At 29.6% G+C, this 20,916-nt stretch overlaps 1 protein-coding gene across 8 annotated transcripts in view; it reads left to right on the plus strand.

Moving 5' to 3' along the window:
- The window catches only part of LOC143252981 (sialin-like), a 72,776-nt gene that overhangs the window by 48,177 nt on the left and 3,683 nt on the right, over positions 1-20,916 (plus strand). For 5 of the 8 annotated variants that reach the window (XM_076505969.1, XM_076505974.1, XM_076505966.1 and 2 more), the window contains 4 exons: positions 400-549; positions 6,625-6,757; positions 10,452-10,607; positions 18,689-18,774. In XM_076505969.1, coding sequence (XP_076362084.1) covers positions 400-549; positions 6,625-6,757; positions 10,452-10,607; positions 18,689-18,774 — 525 coding nt within the window. The remainder of the gene's footprint in view (positions 1-399; positions 550-6,624; positions 6,758-10,451; positions 10,608-18,688; positions 18,775-20,916) is intronic. The other 3 variants (XM_076505973.1, XM_076505970.1, XM_076505967.1) reach the window with 2 other exon arrangements.

The raw sequence follows: 20,916 nt of genomic DNA on the forward strand, positions 1-20,916 counted from the left end.
GTTATAGAGAAGGTTTTAGTAAAAAAATTAGTAATTAGAAATTCCTTTTTGTACAAGGAGCTTTTAAGATTTACTAAATCTTGCTAAGTGTTGTACTTTACTTTCAGAATCACTTGTAACATTCACCATGGTTTCAGATGTTTTGGAAAATACTTGAACTCATTGTGAAGAAATTTAAAATCATGACCAGACTGAACAAAACTGTTAGTGGAGGAAGAATAATCCATAGTGTCAGGTTGTACTTTATAAAGGCAATAAGAGTATGCTTCTTATCAAAGTACAACTGTGTTTTAAATTGGCTGCAGTGGTGAAGGACTCGTGAATTTAAAATTTTTAGGAAAATAACTTCATAAAAGTTAGTATTCCTACTGAACTTTTTTTTTTCCTTTCTTTACATAGCTCACTAAGGTACCATGGCATAGAATTCTTACTTCTGTTCCTCTTTGGGCCTTGTGTTTCACAAAGTTTTGTGGTAATTGGGGTTTTTCTATGTTGCTTACAGAATTGCCTTTGTATCTGAGCAATGTGTTGCAATTTCCTATAAAACAAGTAAGTGATAAAGGAAGTAATTTCATTTTTAAATTTGAAATATGGTTGTAACATGATGTGTTTTTTGTTGTTGTTGTTTCTTTCAGCATTTCCACTTTTTAAAAATTTCCTCAAAGGTAATTTTTTAAATTAAAAAAAAACTACAGAAGTGTTGACTGTACTTATTTGTACTAAGAAGTGTTCCATGTGTCTGAATTTTTTCATACTCATAGAACTCACTGTTTCTTAGATGAAAAACTAGTGCTACATGCTAATAACATACCCAAGCATACACCTATATTTTGAAGCTTAAAAATGGTAGTTTTTAGATTTGTATGATATTATACACAGTATTATTTGTAACTCAGAAAAGTATATATAGTTCAAATTCTATGTGTACATTATTGAGTAAGCAAGGTTGAGATACGAGAATATTGTTTTTATATCTGATATTTGGTGCTTTGATATACTAAGTAATAATAACCTTTGTCACTCCTGTAATCTGTATTGTAAATTATATTCTTGTAGGACGTTGAAATGCGTAATTGTAATATTATTAACTAGCAGTCTTCCTTTGGCACAGTGGTACATTTATAGACTTGCAATGCTAAAATCTGGGGCTCAAGTTTCCATGTGGATATAGCAGTTATTCCAATGCAGCTTTGCTCTAAAACAAAAAAACAGACAAATAATTAACTAGCAAAAACAATAGTTCCATATATACATGTAAATTGGTAATGCTTTGAAATGGGGTTAGCTTCTCATAATTTATCATTTTCATTACTCACAAGTTAAATTGTATTTCAGTAATTAAAGGTTTTTTTCAAGAAATATTTTTGTAGGCCAAGAAGAGTGTTAAAGTTGGCAGTTTTGTGGTATTTGAAAATATTATACAGTGCAAGGATGTTCAACATCTATTCTACTTTTTTACTTGTGTAAGAAGCACATGTAAAACATAATCCTTACATAACCTTGATCTTCAGCTCCAGTTTATGCTTCAGCCATTCCTTCAGTAAGGAGAATGAAGTTGATTGCTTGTTTCTTCCTTCTGATTACGTTTTTGGAACTTTTCCCTTGTTGAAGATAACCATCAAACATCCTTCATTTTCTTTCCACAGTGTGATATAACTCTTGTTATTCCCTCATAATATTCATAAACCTAACATTTTTTTATAGTGCTTCCTTATTCTGACATGGAATCATATGCAATTCCTTTCTTGATCAACTGTGTTCCTGCAACCTCATGCCTCATCCTCCTCTTCTGTCTGATTCTTATATTCTCGCTTACAATCATTCTGAATTTCATTTTCATGATTCCCAAAATTGGGGGGTGAATTCTCTTGTGAACAGTACTCTTAACTTTGCCTGATCCTTCTATTATACCAGAGAATGTTTTAGGCAATTCTTATTTGTCTTTTCCATCATAGCCTGTTCCAGTTCTTCTGCACTTTCCCTTTTCACTTGGTTTATTATTGCTTGGACTTATTGGGTATCAATACACTCCTTTCCCAGATTTGATTTCCTTATTTCTTTCTGTGTATGATTGTCTTTTAACTAGAAATTTTGAAATATTTCAATTACTATGATGAAAATTTGGTTAAAAGTAGTGACTGATGACTTTTGTTATGGTTGCTGAAGTGAAAACAAAATTAATATAAAGAGTTATCTTGGTGTTTAAAGATTTGCACATCCTGATAAATACTGCATCTTCAGGCCAGGTTTTTATTCAGTTTACTCTTCACATGATAATAGTACAATTGTTTCTACACAGAAAGTGATTTCCCACTTTGTTGTGACATCTCACAGTGGCCTTAGCCACTGTACATGGTCTTCAAGGTCAGGAGAAATGTATATCCATAGGATCATAGTGAGATAACTAGGCACTTTGCATGCAAAACATTGTCATAAGGCAGTGTGTGATACCACACTATGACATCACATCAAATTGTCCTCAGCTGTCAGATATGGTTTTAGGAATAGCATCAGTGTGTCTTGCTGAAGTTGAGGACACCCAAATGTCATAATGAAGTGGCACCTTCTCTGCAATAAAATGAATAGAATTTTGTCCAGCATGTGTGGTTTGCTTTTCTTCTCAGTTTAGTAACTTTGCATAGTGCTTGGAATTATCCAGTGAAACATCCTTCAATCCAATGGTCTAGAAGGCCTTTCCTAGATCTTTCCATGTTCTCTAACTGGTATTACCATTGCAGCTATGTCATCTCTAATGTAAGTTTTATTTTGCTCTAGAAAGTTACCTTCTATGATTGTACAATTTTAAAATGTTACTCTGTCACAAAGTCAACAGAAAAAAAAAGAAACATGTTTATTGTCAAAATAAACTTCTTAATAATAATCCAGATTCAAATCCTGATCACGGCACCAAAATGTTTCTTTTCAACTCAATGTGTGATATTTAGGTAAACTGATCTACACCAGGAAAATTAAAAATTGTCACAAAATACAGATTTAAGTCTATTAAGTGAAGAAAAGATTGAATGTGGAAAGTGAAGGAAAACAAGCATAGTTTGAAACAAAAAATTCATTTACACAAACTGTTATTTCACTTGAATGGTTGGGTTCCTTCCATTTCATATGGGTACTGGCACCAAGGAAATCAAAAGTGTAGGAAAGTATGCAGGTTTTTATACTGTGTGTTTGAGTAGACTGCATTCCAAGAAGTCCATACATTAACACTTATGCAAAATTAAGACTCAAGAATTAATTAATTTGAATTTATTTAAGACCTCGCATTTAGTTTTTCAAGTTGATACAACAAATTATTGTCTCAGGTAATTGTTAAGTTATATATATATATATATCAAAATCACTTTGTAGTGACTTATAACCACTTATGAAGTGGCATAAATACATTTTCCTTAATTTTGTTTTTATTTCAAGTGGGAAAGCCATTTACCAATTCCTTATTTGAGATTGTAAAGTTTACAATTGGTATCCACTTACTCTAACAAATTATCTTATTGTGTTGTTGTAACAGTTTTAGTTAAAACCATTGATTATTAATTATGTTTTATTTGATTTTACTCAAATATATCATCCCACACCTCTTACCAATTACAAAAATCTTTTTGGTGAGTGGTGTGATTGGCTAGTCTTGTATCGTCTCCACAGAATGACTGTTCTTTGAAAGGATGTCATAGAACTAAAATATTTTGGCTACTCTATCCATGTGTTTGTAGTTTTCATGTGCAACTAATTTAAAATGTTGCACAAATTGAAGGAACTGAACTATATTAAACATATTGTCTTGGTGATTACTTGAAATCTTGTGTGAGCAAACAAAGCAAATTACTTGGGAAGGAAGTTCCCCTTTGATGTAAAATATTTTATGGATTGTATGGTCTGATTACTCTAACATGAATGAACCACTTCTTAATATTGAAGTGTAACACAGAACTTCAGTTGCTATTAAGAATGTACATTTCTAGGTGTGTAAAGGGATGTTCCACCATATCAGAGCACATGTGCTTCTTTGTTATGTTTGTTCTGTTATCACCTATACTTAGCCCTGAAAAGTCTTATAAAAAAAGTTATATTTAATGAAATACTAGGGAATAAAAATACAAGTACAGTAGTACTTAAAAGTAGGGATTAACAAGTATTCTAAATAATTCATGTACCAAAAAAACCACCCTGTCAAATGTTTTAAGCTAAAATCTGACCAATCAAAGTGTTGGTTACGATATATTATCCACATATATTCTAATAGGTCACTAACATTTTTAGTATAATAGTTTAAAAATATTTAAAACAGCAACTTTTTTGTCTGTTATGCACCTACCCAATCACATTAATAGGGCTAGTGCCTAGATTGCTTGGACTATCACTACAAGTTTATCACTAATTTTGATATTCCAATAAAAATTAGACATAAATGGTTAGAATATCATGCACATATGTAAATATCTTTTCAGCCCTTAGATGGTTTTACATATTGATGGATATATACTCCACAGTTTCTAAAGATATAACATAAAAAGTAAGCAAACAAGAATATTAAAAAACTATTATTTGGAGGTTAAAGTAGGAATTCAATTTTATAACTTTGTGACTGTGATTTAATTTTTATTTCATTACTTTTATAACAGGATCCTTGCTTTTTTGTTTTCAGTTTTAAAATTCATAATTTTTTAATACTCTTGTAGAAATGTTTATGTTGCAGTTTAATGTGTTTGGGTTGATAGTGATGTGATACTTAAACTTAGCTATTTGAGCTACTCAGTACATTACATTTTATGGAGGTTTTATCATATCAAGTATATTAGACAACTTGCAGGTATTATTGTTTTATAGGACACTGGGAGTCCTGTCTTTACTATCATTGCATTATAATTTGAAGATGGCTTGAATGAGTAATGAAGAAAATTTTATTACAAGGTTAATGTTTTTTTTTGTTTAATACCCATTCATGCCATCTTCAAACTTTATGGTCTCAAAGTAAATTCTTTGTCATCAAATTTGTTTGTTTTAACTTTCGAACATAGCATCATAACCATTCCTTCATACATGTCCTACAAAATTTTAAGTTAATTGGTATAGATGTAATTTTTACAAGCATATAGTAAATAAATTTGAATTATTTGATTTGTTTGTTATGAATATTTAGGACTAATCTGGTAAACTATTTTCCAATTACAAAGTTTTTCACTCTTCAACACTGTTCTTTCCACCATTTTTTGTCTATTTAATAAAATGGTTCCCAAGCTTTTGTTTTCATTCCCTATTTTAAAAAAAAATAATGGACTGATAAATTTTACATTCACTTCTTTCTTTCCTTCCACTTATGGTGTATTTGTTTTTGTAAAATCAGATACTAAACATTTATTAAAAGTTTGAAACAAATGTAACTAACAGCTAGTTAATGTAACTAAGAGCAAGTTTTGACAAGGGAAACTCTTCCATTTGTTATGTTTGCCAAGTATGAAAGTGGCTTATTTTCAAGTGAACATCATTTTTGGTGTTTGTGTACATTTTTCAAAACTGTAAGTCACACAAGTAACAGGAAGCAAGTGGCTTAAATAGAGCTTGCATTTTATTATTGTGTGCAATACTGTAGTCATAATAATTACTAGATTATCATAATAACAGGTTTTGTTTCGTGAGAGATTTAGGGAGTTTATTTTTATTCTAAAAATGGAAAAATATATCTGTGATCCCCCATTCCTTAGGTATTTCATTTGAACTCTTGAGATTTGTGACCCAGTTTAAATAATAGCTGATATAAGGTTACCTTGTATGGTATTTCGGATAAAGCAGTTTTCCTGCAGCTAACTAGAGGTTCATAAAATACCAGAATATAGAGTGTATTGACCTCTCTGATTTAAATCTAGGATTGTCTAGAAGATAGACTCAACATCAATACAAATATGACAAAAAAATAATACAAGAACAATATTAAAACAATGGCAAGTATTCAGTAGTGTATTTTCAGTTGTTAAGAGATAGGTGAAAAATATTCAGAAGCTGTCATTAGTATGTTACAAAATGGTACTACCTCCACTCTTCCATATGTAATTCGAACTTCATTTGCCTACTAGGCATTAATAAACTTTTTAAAAGTGCACCAATATTTAATACCCCTACATTTTTTATCACTGCAGCAACATGCTGATCATGTGACCACCCTCCACCAATCCCATTATGCTCTCTATACTAGCACTCTACCCTTGCAGCACAATTCTCATATATAGACGGTTGTTTTACGTTTCTTCATGTGACCAAACACAATTTTTTTATTGTGCTTGATTACCAATTAATTTCAGTTTCAAGTTTCTACTTATTTGTTTTTGAGATGTTCTATTTCATAAATTATGCCTTATTCATATGAACTAGGGTTTTTTATGGTTGTTGATAATTTTACTGCCATAAGCAGACAGTAGCTATAAAACTGGGCCTCAGTATATTTTTTACCTTATTTTATTGAAATATGTGTTGTTGTTTTTTGTTTTAATTCGTTTTTTTTTTTTTGTTTCTTTTCATATCAGAACTGTACATATATAAATCATGAAATAGGTTTTAATTTTTAATATAAATGACTAGATTTTAGTTTTGTTCACAGAAATTTCATCTTTTAAACAGAATGGTTACAAAAATGCCTTGCTGTATATAGCAGAAACATTAACTATGACTGGTAGTGGAGTTGTGTCAGATTATCTTAGAGTCAAGGGATACTTCAGAACAACAACTATAAGGAAAATATTTGAGTCAATTTGTAAGTTTATTCTATAATCAGTGCTGCATATTTTTAACCACAAATAAGATTGATTCATAACTGTGTCAAGATGTTTTGATTAAACTTGATAATCCTTTTGTTTTAAATAATGCATTGTTGAGACATTGTTGATAAATGGAAATGTCTAACATTCATCATAAATCAGTGAGTTATTAGAATTTTTTTTCTAATTGGTAAAAGCTAATGTTTGATGAAATGTGGACATTTGGAATATATATATATTTTTCAAATCAAATTCAGCTTGAAATATATTTAACTTCTGATGTCGTATTAAACTAATAACTTAGGACTGCAGTGGTTTTATTGTCTTGAAATTTTTAAATGTTTGACAATAATTCCTATATGGTAAATCTGAAAATGATACCCATTTTTCTCCATTTCATACATATTTTTCACAAAACATATATAATTTTACATAAGTAAAATTATTTTCATTGAAATTGAGTCATATTTTGTTATGCTTAAAATACTGACAACCACTAACTGTAGATTTTTCTAGATCAATCATGACATGAGAGTTTTTTCAATCATTTTAAAATCCATAAGAAGCACAACACTAATGTATAAATAATTAACAGGTAACATGATGTGCCATTTCTGGATAGTATTTATTTGTGGATACACTTTGATGTTTTTTTGTTTTTCTTTAATATTATTTATTCATCACTGTGGCAACTAGAGGTTGTTATGTGACTCAGACATATTCTGTTATATTTGTGATAAATTTTTTGTAAAGAAACAAAGGCAAAACACTACAGAATTTGTCAAAAAAACATGTTATGCTTATTTTTAAATAACATTTGAGGAGCAACACAAATGATTAGCTCTGCACAAAGTTTGCACTGTTTGTGTTGAGGAGTTGAGACAATGAACTAAAGGTAAGAAAAAGTCTGCACTTTGGAATTCCAATGGTCTGGCATGGGACTAGAAATCACAGAAATGACTGCTTTTTTTACTCATGTAATGTGCAAGGTTACAACAATGAAATAAAAATAAAAATGAAATTTCTTAATTGAACTTTTAGTCTTCTATAAGGGCTGCACCTACTCCACCAGAAACTTGACACAGTTTCATCAGAATATGATCTCAGTATAAATTATGATGAGGATTGTTTTTAGTCTCAGAACCACAACTTTTCACAGAGGGTAAATTTAATGATTTGGTGAGAGATTTGAGCCTTCCAAAGGATTCTTCAGAGATTTTTTGGTCCAGACTTTGGGATAAGCACTTACTTTTTTCAGGGACATCATTTTACTGATGCATAAATTGTGAGAAAGAGTTTATAACTTACTTTTCATAAGAAGATTATCAGGTTTGTTACAGTCAGACTGATACCAGGATCTAAAAACATTAAACTAAAAGTTTGGTTGACAAAGAAAGTCGAGTTACCTCCACATAAAACTGTACTTGATAAAGCAGTTTGTAAAAGACTGAGACCAAGATGGCAACTGTTTCAAATATCTATGTGGGCAGCTGCCAGTTTTTTCAGAAGAGAAACTTAAAGAAGGAATTTTTGTTGGGCCTCTGATTAAGAAATTAACTTTAGATAAATAGTGGGGACAGTAGAAAAATAAACATGACTTGCTTTTAAAAATGTTGTTGATAAATTTTTAAGAAACAACAAGGACCCAGTTATGAAAATATTGTCAATAACATGGTCGATAAATTGAAAGAGTTGGGTTGAAAGTTCATTTCTTACACTCACATATTGTTTACTTAAAAATCTTAGTGCTGTTGGTGAAGAACAAGGGTAAAGGTTTTATCAAGACATTAGGAAAATGGAGAGGAGGTATCAAGAAGGTGGAACATCAGTGTGATGGTTGATTACTGCTGGTCATTGCAAAAAGATGCTTCAGATGCAAAGACCATAACACATAGTTCTGACATGTATGTTTCATGAAAAAATCAGGATGTGTGAGGATGCATATTTGTTTAACATCAGTGTTCTTCCCTTTTCTTCATTTTGTTTGTATTTTGGTTAATAAACAATAATAAAAAGTGTTCATTGTGGTAAACAAATAATAATTTGATCTGATTGAAAATTTGTTCTTCTGAATTTGTAAAAAAAAATCCTTATGTGATGTAAAAAAAAAGTGAATATTATTTTCCAATTCTGAATAGATGAAGTATGAAAAACCTGTTATTAAAACCAAAACAACTTCTATGAAGTTTAAATTTGCAGGCTTGTGTAATCAGAATTTGACATTAAATACAATGTTGCATTTATTAATGAAGCATATTTATAACATAGTGACATTTATTACTTAGTCTTTATTCTGCAGCCAATTTTTAATCTCTACACTGCAACTCTAAAGCTGGTGAACTGCATTTTACATTTTGAATTATAGCTTTTATAAGACATTTTAAACAGAAAACTTGTAGTATCTACATGTGCATGTATGGCAGCTCACAACAGCTTAGGAAAACATTTGAAGGTATTAACACTTTATCATTTCTATTTAATTAACTTCAATCCTCTATATTTTTTTGGCACTTAAACGTGTGTTCTAGTTTCCATATTGTATGAGTTACACTTACCAGTTTTTATATAAATACATTATTTACAGAGAACTGAACCTTGAGTCATTCTAAATAGAAAGAATGCTTACTGTTGCTAACTTCTAATTCTAATTAACTGTTGTATAATACACTCTATTACTATTGCTAACATAACTATCTTGGTTTAGCAACACTTTTTATATTCCACTTTCCAATCCTAATCATTATTGATCACCTTCAAGTATAATAGTTTTGATAGTATCTTATTAAGCTGATTTTCTCTCGTGTGAGATAAGCAGCTAATGAATCCCCCATAAGAACTCATTTTTTCAGGCCAAGGTTTTGTCCTTCATCTTACGATATGATGTAATGGAAAAGTATGATTCACCAATTTGATCAATACTTTATCTTGTTTATTGAATTCACATACTGAGGGAATAACCAATTCTCTCCCAGTCAAGCTAAAGTATACTTTTCCACATGCAATCTGACTGAGATATTGTCAAACTACTATCCTGCCAATTTATAAAAGTAATTAGAAATACGTCCTCATTTGTTTCGAACACCTGTTTACTACCATATTAAAATAGTTCAGTTTGCCATTGTATTTAAGTTTTAAAATCATAAAATTTGTTAAGTATATTTTTAAGTAGGTGTAACTGAATTATTTTCTTTTACTTTTTCATTATTTTATGTTTACATTTCACATTTTATTAAGTAACTTCCACATTTTAGGGAGGAACAAGTTAATATCAACCTAACGGTATCAGTTCAGTTTGAAATTTGCCACACCTTATAATCTTTAGTAGTAAAATGTGTAATGAGTGCAATAATAATTTAAACATAATTATTTTAAACTTATTACATATTTATTAGTATTATTACCTTTTCATTTGTTTATGAAACCGTGATCAGAAGCTACCCTAAAACTATAAAGTAAGTGGGAAATTCTTTGTTGTTACTTTTGTTATTATTTTTCTTTTATATCTTAAAGAAAAGCTTAATAAAAAAAATTATTTTCCTGTCTCTTAAGCGTTCTGGTCACTTTTATTTGTTATGTCATATCATTGTAGTTTTTTGATGTACTGTAGAATTTTTTTTAGGCTTTTAGGACTTTTTTGTTTGTTTTCAAAAACATAAGTCTAGTTCAAAGAGCATTATTATTCTTTCTCAGCAATGCTGGGACCTGCATTTTGTCTGATTCTAGTACCTTTTGTTGGATGTGATGGAACAGTAGCTGTTTACTTATTTGTGTTTAGCATGGCATTCTATGGGTTTTCTTCAGGAGGTGATGGCCCAATAGCTCTTGACATGGCTCCAGAATTTGCAGGTTGGTAGACAGTATTACATGGTAATTATAAGAAATTTATTAAATAATCTTTAGTAAAGATTTAGTTCACAAACAAATTAGGTTACTTGTGAAATTCAGCTGTTCAACCTGTCAGGTTATATGAAGTATGATGACTTTATTGAGTAGGTTCAAACAAAGAATGTTAAAAACCTTGAGTATATTAACCATAAGAAACAAAACAAAAATTTAAAATTTAATTATTTTTGGATTCATGAATGTTTAACTTAGAGTAGCAAAGCTGATAGCTTCATATTCTTTCTCTTTTTTTTGTGAACTTACAAATGTCTTTGTAACTTGTCAGTACTTTATTAAGTAACATAGTTTTTTATGATCAAAATATTTTATAATCTGTGAAAAATATTTTGAGGAAATTATAATTGAAAATAGACAAAAAATTTGAACAAATTATTAAACAACCAAAGTAAAGTAATACTTCACAGTCTTATAATCTCTTTTATTAGTAACTAGCTGATTATCCTGTGATGGCAAATGCTTAATTTTATTGTCACAAAAATTTATTACAGTTATAATAAGAATATGTACACAAATTGTTTCTTTTTTCTAGTATTTCAGACACAAAACAATTACGTATATTTTGTTATCACTTGTGTATGTATTTTTGTGCCTTTGACATTTTATGCATGCATTTATTACATAACAATACAAGTAATTAAAATATTGCATTTATTTAGCAAAAACATAAACATTAGTAAGAAGACATCTGTTTCACATTAAAATAATGGTAAATTGAAAAGTTAACTTGAAATGCAAATTAAATATATTGACATTTGTAATACATGTATGCACATTTGTGTAAAATTGTACTACCAATTTAAAAAATAAAAAAACTGCTCAATTGTAAGCATTTGCAAACAGGTTTATTTTTCCTTTATGATGTTATTAAAGAATATAGGTTATGCCCCTATATCACATATTAGATTGTCAGTTTTACTTTTGGTGAAAACAAAAAACATCTAATATTGTTATAAACTTTAAGGCCTACAAATACCATAAGTTTTAATTCAGTTCTGTAGAATGCCTAAGTTGACAAAGAAATAAGGCTTTTAAGCATAGTAAAAAGCATCAGATTAAAATGCAGGGACTTAATTAGCAATATTTGATAGCTCAAAATACCCTGAAAGTGCATTTTTTTAACTTATTGAAGTTTGAGACCATTTTATCTTTAATTTTATCAGGGCTTGTACACAAACATTATAATGAAGTGGCTGAACCACTGTGTTATACCTCAATGCAAGCATCCTTTCCCTCTTGTTGACACTATTATTTCCTCTAGTTTTAAAATGTTATAGTTTGAATTATTTTATAATGTTATTGACTCTTCAGATTATTTGAGTATCATTTGCTAGTATTTCATGAAAAAAACGAATGTAAATTTTCTCATCACCTGCAAGTGGTTCTTGATTAGAAATTGGACTTGTGTATTTTGATGTTATGCTCAAATTTCTTAATAAAACTATACAGAGTTAATGAATTGAAACTGGTTCTGAAAAAATATTCTTACATGGTCAGATATCTTACCCTGTAATTTATTAATTTTGATGGCAAAGGTATGTTTTTCTTATAGCAAAGCCACCAAGGGGAATCAAACCCCTAATTTTAGAGTTTAAACCCGAAAATTTACTGCTGCCCCACTGGGGGACAATGGCAAAGGCAAAGAATTGAGAGATGAGAAGCAAGTTCATAAAGAAGTCAATTTCACAAAAATGTTTTGCAAAATATAATAAACCAAACTTTGTGAAAAATACAAATAGTAAAATACTGTATTGCCATCAATTAGTTGGTGATGATATATAGATTGCTTTTCACAGATGTTGGTGTTGTGTGTGTGATACAGCACTGATGTTCACTGAGGTGTATGCACTAGTGGACATTGATGCTTGAAATTAGCTGAGAATCGTGATTTATATTCAATGAAATATTTTTTGGGAAGTGTAGACTATGAAGCATTATCAATGATTAACAAACATTAATACAGTATTATAATAAACAATGATAATTTCAATTTTGTGTAATGTAAAGAGTAACATGAGGATTATGAAGCAGATAAACCAAAATTTATTTAATTTTTTTTTTTTTAATTAATAACAAATTAAGTACAATAGTGAGATCAATTACAAAAACTTTTCTTATTATTTCGTCAGCATCAGAAGAGTTTGATCTGGGTTTTCTAGTCTTAAAATAATTCTGCGCAACACAGTAAAAAGGAATGTTGTTATCAAATAAACAAAGTAAACACAAGCTAATAACAAACATTATCTAATCTCTGTCTCTGAGTTATAAATTTTCCCTGACTATGAAACTAAACCTTTTCTTTTTTGTTTTTTTTATTAAAGTAAAAAAAATGTTTGTATAAAACAAATGTAAACAGAATCTCTGGACACAATTGTCTCACACAGTCTTACTAGAATCAAGACCAAACAAAAGTTTAGATCCTTATACAGAGGCAGAGGGGTAAGATGTATGATGTATAATTTTCATGAACAATTTTGGTAGGTAACTTAGATGGTATGGAAAAAAGAATGCATCAATTGCCATTTATCCCTGTAATGATGTGCCATTTTTAAATCTTTCTCTGTACGTGTAACTGAGTTACATTGAAAATTTGATTAAATCACTTTATTATCATTGTATTTTAATGAAATTATTTTTATTAAGTACATCATAATTTAAATTTTTATATTACCTCAGTCTGTAGAAAACATTCTATAAATTCTTCCATTTCAATATGAACCATGCCCACTTGCAAAGTAGAAACTATATTGCTAAGGAACAGGTACAAATTGAATGACATTCTTATAACCATGAAAAAGAGCAGATTTTGCAGAATCATTCTTGTAACTTATGTTCTACTACTACGATGTTAATTTTGTTATGTAGGTGTACAATTTCTTAGCGTATTGTTGTCCCTAGCACATGGTTGTTTTGTCTTACCTTACATATGTTAGTTTCATAGACAATTGAACTGCATTTAGGATTTACTTTTTAGTTAATTATACATTACTTGTTCTAATTTACCTAATTTTTGTAGGAATTGTAGAAAACATCAAAATTAAATATAAATTTTGCTCAAACTACACACTTATGAAAGTTCTTGTCAAGTTTTAAACAATTTTATCCACTAGTTTTATTATTGGAAATAAATTTTAAAAAAGTTACATAATATACTTAAGTCTGAAATATGTTATAATTATTGGATTAATATTAAAGCATTCCATGTCCACTTTTCATACAGTTACATAATCTTAGATCTTTTCAGCTTTACTAAGGGTTGCACATTTTCTGTCTTACTCTTCTAAAACAACAATGGCAGGTCCTTCTTTTGATTGATTGATTGGTTTAACACTCAAATAAAAATGCATCTTTTTCACAGTAGCTGAGCTATGACCATAATTGTTTGATGTTTTTTTTTCTTACTAATTTTTGAACTAGACTTCTTGCTGCTGTTTCAACAATGACACTGCAAAAGCATGCATACATGCTCATTACATTCTCCAGCATCTCTTCAGTTGCATCTTTTGACAGACTCAATTTTGGTACTTCTAAGGCCTCTTTGGTAGCAGGGTGTAGTAGGCAAGCTGTTTTTACTGCTTCACTTAATGGGCTTCTCTACATTCTGTGATATTAATATTTTAATGTACCTTAATGCTTTGGGAATTTTTCTTGGCTCTCTATGCTTTTTTTTAATGCTAATTTTAATTAACTATAAACAACTATATGATGCTGATTACTACTAATCAGTTATGTAAACTCCCTAAATGGAAATGAAAACTGGTTTAGTTCACTTAGCACATTAAACTTTTCTGCTATTATGTATTCATCATTATGCTCTAATTATTTCAAAACTTGCTGTATTTCATGACGCTTTCATGTATAATACTGGCAGAATTTCACCTGGTAATTACTTGGTGTTTTGAAGTTGTCTATTTGGTCTTAAGTCTTTCTACCTGGAAAAATAGTTTTTATTTCAGATATGTCTGATTCTGAAACAAAATACTGAATCAGACACATTACCTCAAAAATACAGTTTGGTCCCAGTTTTACAGCAAATTAACAGTTTACCTCATATTCTCTGAAAATAGAATCATTGTAGTTGACTATTTTTGTTATACATTCTTCATTGCTTTCATCAGTTAGGTGTTAAATTTATTAAAGAACTAGCAAAACTTACTCTGTCTGACATAAAATAGAAACTTGGAAGTGACTGTTTTGTATTTTTGTGGCATTATAATTATTATTCTGTTCAGAATAAATAGGAGCAGACATTTTGTGCACTTGCTTCAAAACAGGGGCCATGTTAAATATAATTCAGAAATGCTGTAAAATGCCATAGTATGTCATAAGAAAAACTAACTGTAAATAATATTTATAATTTAACACTGTAAAATTATTTTAAATATTATAAGTAGGTAAAGTGCTGTAAAAAATTTTAAATGCAATTAAATGTTTAAAAAAACAGCATATTAATGTAAATACCATATAAAATTCCTCAATAGAAAAGTCACAACTCAAATTAAAAACATTTTTAGCTGTCTCTTCCTCTATGGTATGGCTCTTGAAATGTAAAAAAGTGGGTATAATACCTTTGTACTGGTCAATTATATCTTGGATGTCACAAGCATGGTTCCAAGTGTCAATCGTCAATAACAAATGCATTGCACAGGCAGTAAAATGGGTAGATTTCTTAACCTACCTTATGAAACTGGCCTTTTTTATCATTTTTGACCATCCGATGTGTTGGTAAAAAAAAAATGTTCTAGTCGTTTTGGTTAAAATAATCCTCTGGTTCTTTATTTTAGACCATGGCTTCTCCTCCCTGGCATAACAACATTTTATATGATAAAGCTGCTGTGCAAAATGTCCAGTCATGGTTCAAATAGGCCAGAAGAATCATTCCTTCATATATAATGCAAACACTCTTTACACAGTTATTATCTTTGCATTTGGTTTTTGTTAAGGCTTGTGAGTCCTTTAAAGTTGATCAACTCAGAAGTTAAGTCTCTTGTAAAATTCCACTTGGAAATGTTGGTTAAAAAAATATGAAGCCTGTATATGTACTTCTAATCCAGTTACCAGTGATGATGAGAAAACCCACTTGTAGAGAAAAATTATATACGTAAAAACTGCTAGTTTGGGTTGAGAAAATTTTTATGTAGAGGAGCGAACAACGTTTCAACCTTCTTCGGTCATTCTCAGAACTTTTGTGAACCTTTGTGGGTTCTGTGATTTAGCATTGTGACTGGTTGTGCTCATGTATATCCAATATCAAAAGAAATCACTTGTGAAACAAAAAACATCATTTATCTTGTACAATTTAAAAATGCAATCAACAATATGTAGGACAAACACAAATACCTCTTAGGGAACGTTTTAATAACCATAAATATTCTATTAACACTAAAAAAGATCTTCATGTTGCTCAACACTTAAACCAACCCAGGTATTCCATTAATGATGTTACTGTCATTGGTATTGAAACAGGATGCAAAACTAAAGCAGATAGAGGAATAAAAGAAGCTTATTGGATTACTAATTTAAACACTGTTCAACCTTTTGGAATTAATCTAGATCCTGGAATCAATGATCTCTGTTGATTGGTTTCATCTTTATCAGAAAAATAATTTTATTCTTTTCTTATTTTTCATGTGGTATGAAAGCTGAATTTCCTGAAACTTACTATTTGTTTAAGATAATTTTTCAAGATTGTTTTCATAAATTGATTAGTATTACATATCTTTTTCAATCAGTCTCCAGGTGTCACCATTGTTTTACATAAACACTTAAGTATTGTTTTAAATATACATATATTTAGCCATTTCTAAATTAAAATAACCCTAACATATTTTCACAAACACTCCTGCCATTGGCTATATAGTACCAGAAATGAGATGCTTACAGTAGAACATAGAGAAATACACACTTCCTGGAAAACTAGATGACCTTCATGATGTCACTAAACTCCTATGCATGTAACTCATTTGATTACACCACCACTCCCAGTTTCCCCTGAAGAAGAAAAATCCATCTTTTGAAAGTGCTTGGAAATTTTAAAAAATAGTTATATGGTTTTTATTTCATATCTATCATTCTTGTACCTACATATATTTTTAACATCATGAACTAGTTGTGAATGTGTTACAGATGACTAACAAAGGATTTTGTAGAAGTTTGTAAAACTTCATTTTTTTGTTTTTTTTTCTTCTGTTTTTTGTGCAATTGACTCTCCTTTGGCAAACAGTTTTTATTTTTCTGAACACAATATGCAGTATTGCCATGAGTCATCCAGAAAAAAAATGGGCTGTAAAGTATAAAATAGAGAGAATATCAGTGTTTCAGGTGGGTTTTGTATATAAAATTCCAAATGGCTAACTTGTGTTCAAGAGGCAGTGTTAACAGATGTGATGTTGTTGTTTTTTTAATTAGACATTAAATTGAATTACTGAGGAATGGTGTCATATTCCATCTGGCTGTACACAACTTTTCCTTGTCTTTGCTTGAAACTGTTTCTATCCTAATCTGTTTTACAATCTGTCTTATGATGATAATAATAACTAAAGTTTACATACAGCATCTCACTTCACATTATTTACACTATTAAAACTTTTGAAAGTCATGTTATAGTAGTTTGAGAAGAAAACAGGTTGTACAATCCAACCTGTGAGGCTATATGTGCACATACACAGGTATACATATGTGTATCACATCTACTTCATATCAATGCTATTAAAAAGTCTTTCTTGCTATCATTAAAATATCAGTTTCGATAAGAATACGAAAATGCAATTTTTTAAGGTATTAGTTCTTCTGTATATGCATGTGGACATGTATGAAATGAATGAACCAAGTAAAAATTAAGAAAACAAAAAATTAAACAGGTGAAATGAGACATTTCATAAATTTTATTCTGTAGTCAGAACCTCAAACTTCTTACTGTTGTTTTAGTTTTTTATATGTGTTTTTCCCATTTTAATATACCACCACTCTCTCTGTTCATCTGTTAAATAGATCATCTTTGTGGAAGAAGACAGCTAGTTATTGTTTGCTATTTCTAAATTACCTTTTAGATTAAAAAGAGGTGTGTACTACAAAATAAAATATATTTAAGATGTGTCTTGGATGCTAATAGTAATCAGGTGACAGATGGGGTATGGTACTCTAGCTAGTTCTTATCACACAATCAAGTCTTGAAAACATTCTATATAGCAACTTCACTAAATTGTTAGAAATTCAACATCTGGTATATTATAGGTTGGTTTGGAGCAAACAGACATAGATTTAAATGCACATAAATATAATTCATACATCACTAACCACATTCAGAAACAAATTAACTTTTTTTACCTATTTGTTTTTACATACATACTGAACAGCCAACCATGTAATACTTTCCCTTGTTTACTCATGAGTGATATTAAGATTGTGCCTCAAACGTCTACAACGACTGTAAATCCTATGTTTCATGGATCACTTAACTACCAGACAGACAGTTGTAGTCTATCATTGCAGTCTTGAAAGACAGAGATCAGCTGTCAAGCAGGAATGTACAAGTGAATTAAAAATTTGGCAATAAGCTGATGTCAAAAGAATTTAGCTGATGATTTCAACTTACAGCAGAAATTTGGTGGCTTAGTTATAATAATGCAGCATGATGTTCAGTGAAATACTTGTAGAGAGTGATGCTTCAAGTCACCCAAGGATTATATGTTTACTTGAAAGTTTCTGTTGAATGTGTGATTAAAGCAGAGTAAGTGATTTTGATGTTATCTTTTAACATGTTCAAGTTTTATCTTTTTGGGGTGCAAAATTGTAAAAAAGAAAGTACAGTTGAGGGTTATGCTTTGTAAATTTTCTGAACACTGTTTTTTCTTAATTTTATTGGACTGATATTATAGAAAATTGTAATTGTGCAGTTTAGTCCTGGGAGTAAATAAACTCATTAGAGTTTGTAAGTATAAGGTGTATTGTTTAATTGGTGTTTTCATTTCATATATTAGAAAAAAATATGTATATTGATGTGTTTTATTAAATCTTGAATTTATTAGGGACTGTAATGGGGATTGTGAATGCAGTAACCAATGTAGCTGGCTTATTTGCTCCTATAGTTGGTGGTTTATTGACTGAACATAATGTGAGTAAAGGTTTTACACAAAAAGGCATTGAAAAGTGTTAAAATGGATTTTTTTAGTTTATTATTAAGCATCTGGAATAAAAGTTTGTACACTGAAGTGTAATTTTGTCTTGTTTTTTATATTATGCTTTGAATTTGTTTTATATTATTAAACTAATTGAAGAATGTAAATATGAAATTATAATGAATTGTTTTAGCATGATGTGATATTAATGTTTAATTTTCATCCACTAAAGCTACTTTAAAACTCAATTTACAAATAGCAGTATTACAGAATGTTTTTGGTGATACAAATAACATCTAGATGAACAGACATAAAGATGAGCAATAAATGTAACATTTAGTTATATTACCTCTTTAAGGCTGATTTTCAAGTCTTAAGAGCTTGTTGATATATCTTGTAATTCTGATATGACATATTTAATGTTTTTCGTACTTTTTGTAGGCCTTTTACCATTTTACCATCACTCCCCATCTAAATTTTTCTCTGAATTATGCTTATGATACATTTTCAGCAATTTTTGTGGTATTCCTTCTAAATCAGTAAACTAGATAGATTTAGTAATGTTTAAACAGTACAAAAATGTTTTGTTTGTGCTTATTTTGTGTAGTTTTACTGATGTTAGTTACTTTATTGCATTGTGTAACATTGTGAATAATCATGATTTACAGTCACACAATTAAAAACAAACATATTCCTTGACCTGAAAGACTTAAAACTAACAATAATTGTGTTTACTTTTAAAGGTAATATTATAACCTTAAATTATTATCACAAAGAAATAGTTGTAAACAGACAACTAATGTACCACTTCCAGGTAAATTAAACTTTGTCTGAGACTAAAACCATTTTTCTTATTCATCATTTTTCTTTGGCTTTGCTCTTTTTTTCCCTCCCTGGCTCCAAAACTTTCTCCTAATTTTGTAAGCACTTTTACTTGCTTCCAGAAAAAAATTCTGCCCTATCTTTACATTATTTGGTAATTTTCTAATCATTTTACTGGTTATACAGAGAGTAGTGTATAGTTACAAGACTTAGCACTAAAGATCTTGAAGAATGCTGTCAGAGGTGGCACTTAAGTATTCTGTTCAGGTAGGCTATTCTGCCATATGTGGGGGGCTGCACAGTAGAGAAGAATCATTTGATACATACACCGTCTTTCATTTTATATACTGTGTAATATTGTTGCTGTATGATAGTGACATGTGATAGAGAATTTATTCAGATATGCTAAACCTTCTCAAGCATCTTTTTGATGCTTTTTCTTAAACTTTATTACCACAGTATAGTATATTTATACATTTGTGTACATCATTACAGACACCTTACTACAGAGGTATACCCAATTTATCATGTTATAATAATATTAGTATTTGAATTATTTTATAAATAAAATTCGTAGCCTAACTGTTAATATCCTTAGCAATATTAACACACAAAAATGAAGAAGAGTAGCAGTTATGTACCTTTTTTCTTTATTTTGTTTATTATAGTTCTCAGTATATTGACTTTTCTAGCTATTTGTGTTTTCTTTATAAAATGGAAAAACATAATTTAAAGTTGAAAGTTTTGGTCACTTAATGAAAATTTCTTTAATATTCTGTGAGGCAATGTAAAATAAACAGAATGAAAGACCACAACATCTTCAGGTTAATAAATACTAACTTGGAATATGGTATTATTATTATTAAAGCTGTAATTTGGTTATATCGCATCTTTTTTTGTACAAAATACCCAAGTGACTGAGCAGTAAATCTGACAGCTTAGAATACTAAAAATCAGGTGTTGATACCTGTAGTTGATTCATCACAAATAGCCTATTGTATAACTTGAGCTCATCAACAGACAAACAAACTTTTGTAAGAAATTAAATATTATTGAATTCTTTATGTAATGGAAAATTTTTAACAAATTATTTTTTAGTCTTGCAAACTCTCACTGTTAACTGAAGATGACCTAAGAAGGTTGAAATGTTTTTCACTGCTTTATTAGTAAAAGTGTTAATACCCATACAAACCATCATGAGATATAAATTATTTTTTTAGTCTTATTTAATGTTTTTGGTGTTAAATTTGTATAATTTTATTTTACTTTGACTTTCCATTTCTGAAAATGTGTATAGTGCTTAGATGTAAAATAAC

This window comes from Tachypleus tridentatus, chromosome 6, assembly GCF_004210375.1.
Source record: "Tachypleus tridentatus isolate NWPU-2018 chromosome 6, ASM421037v1, whole genome shotgun sequence".
NCBI classification, from domain to species: Eukaryota; Metazoa; Arthropoda; class Merostomata; order Xiphosura; family Limulidae; genus Tachypleus; species Tachypleus tridentatus.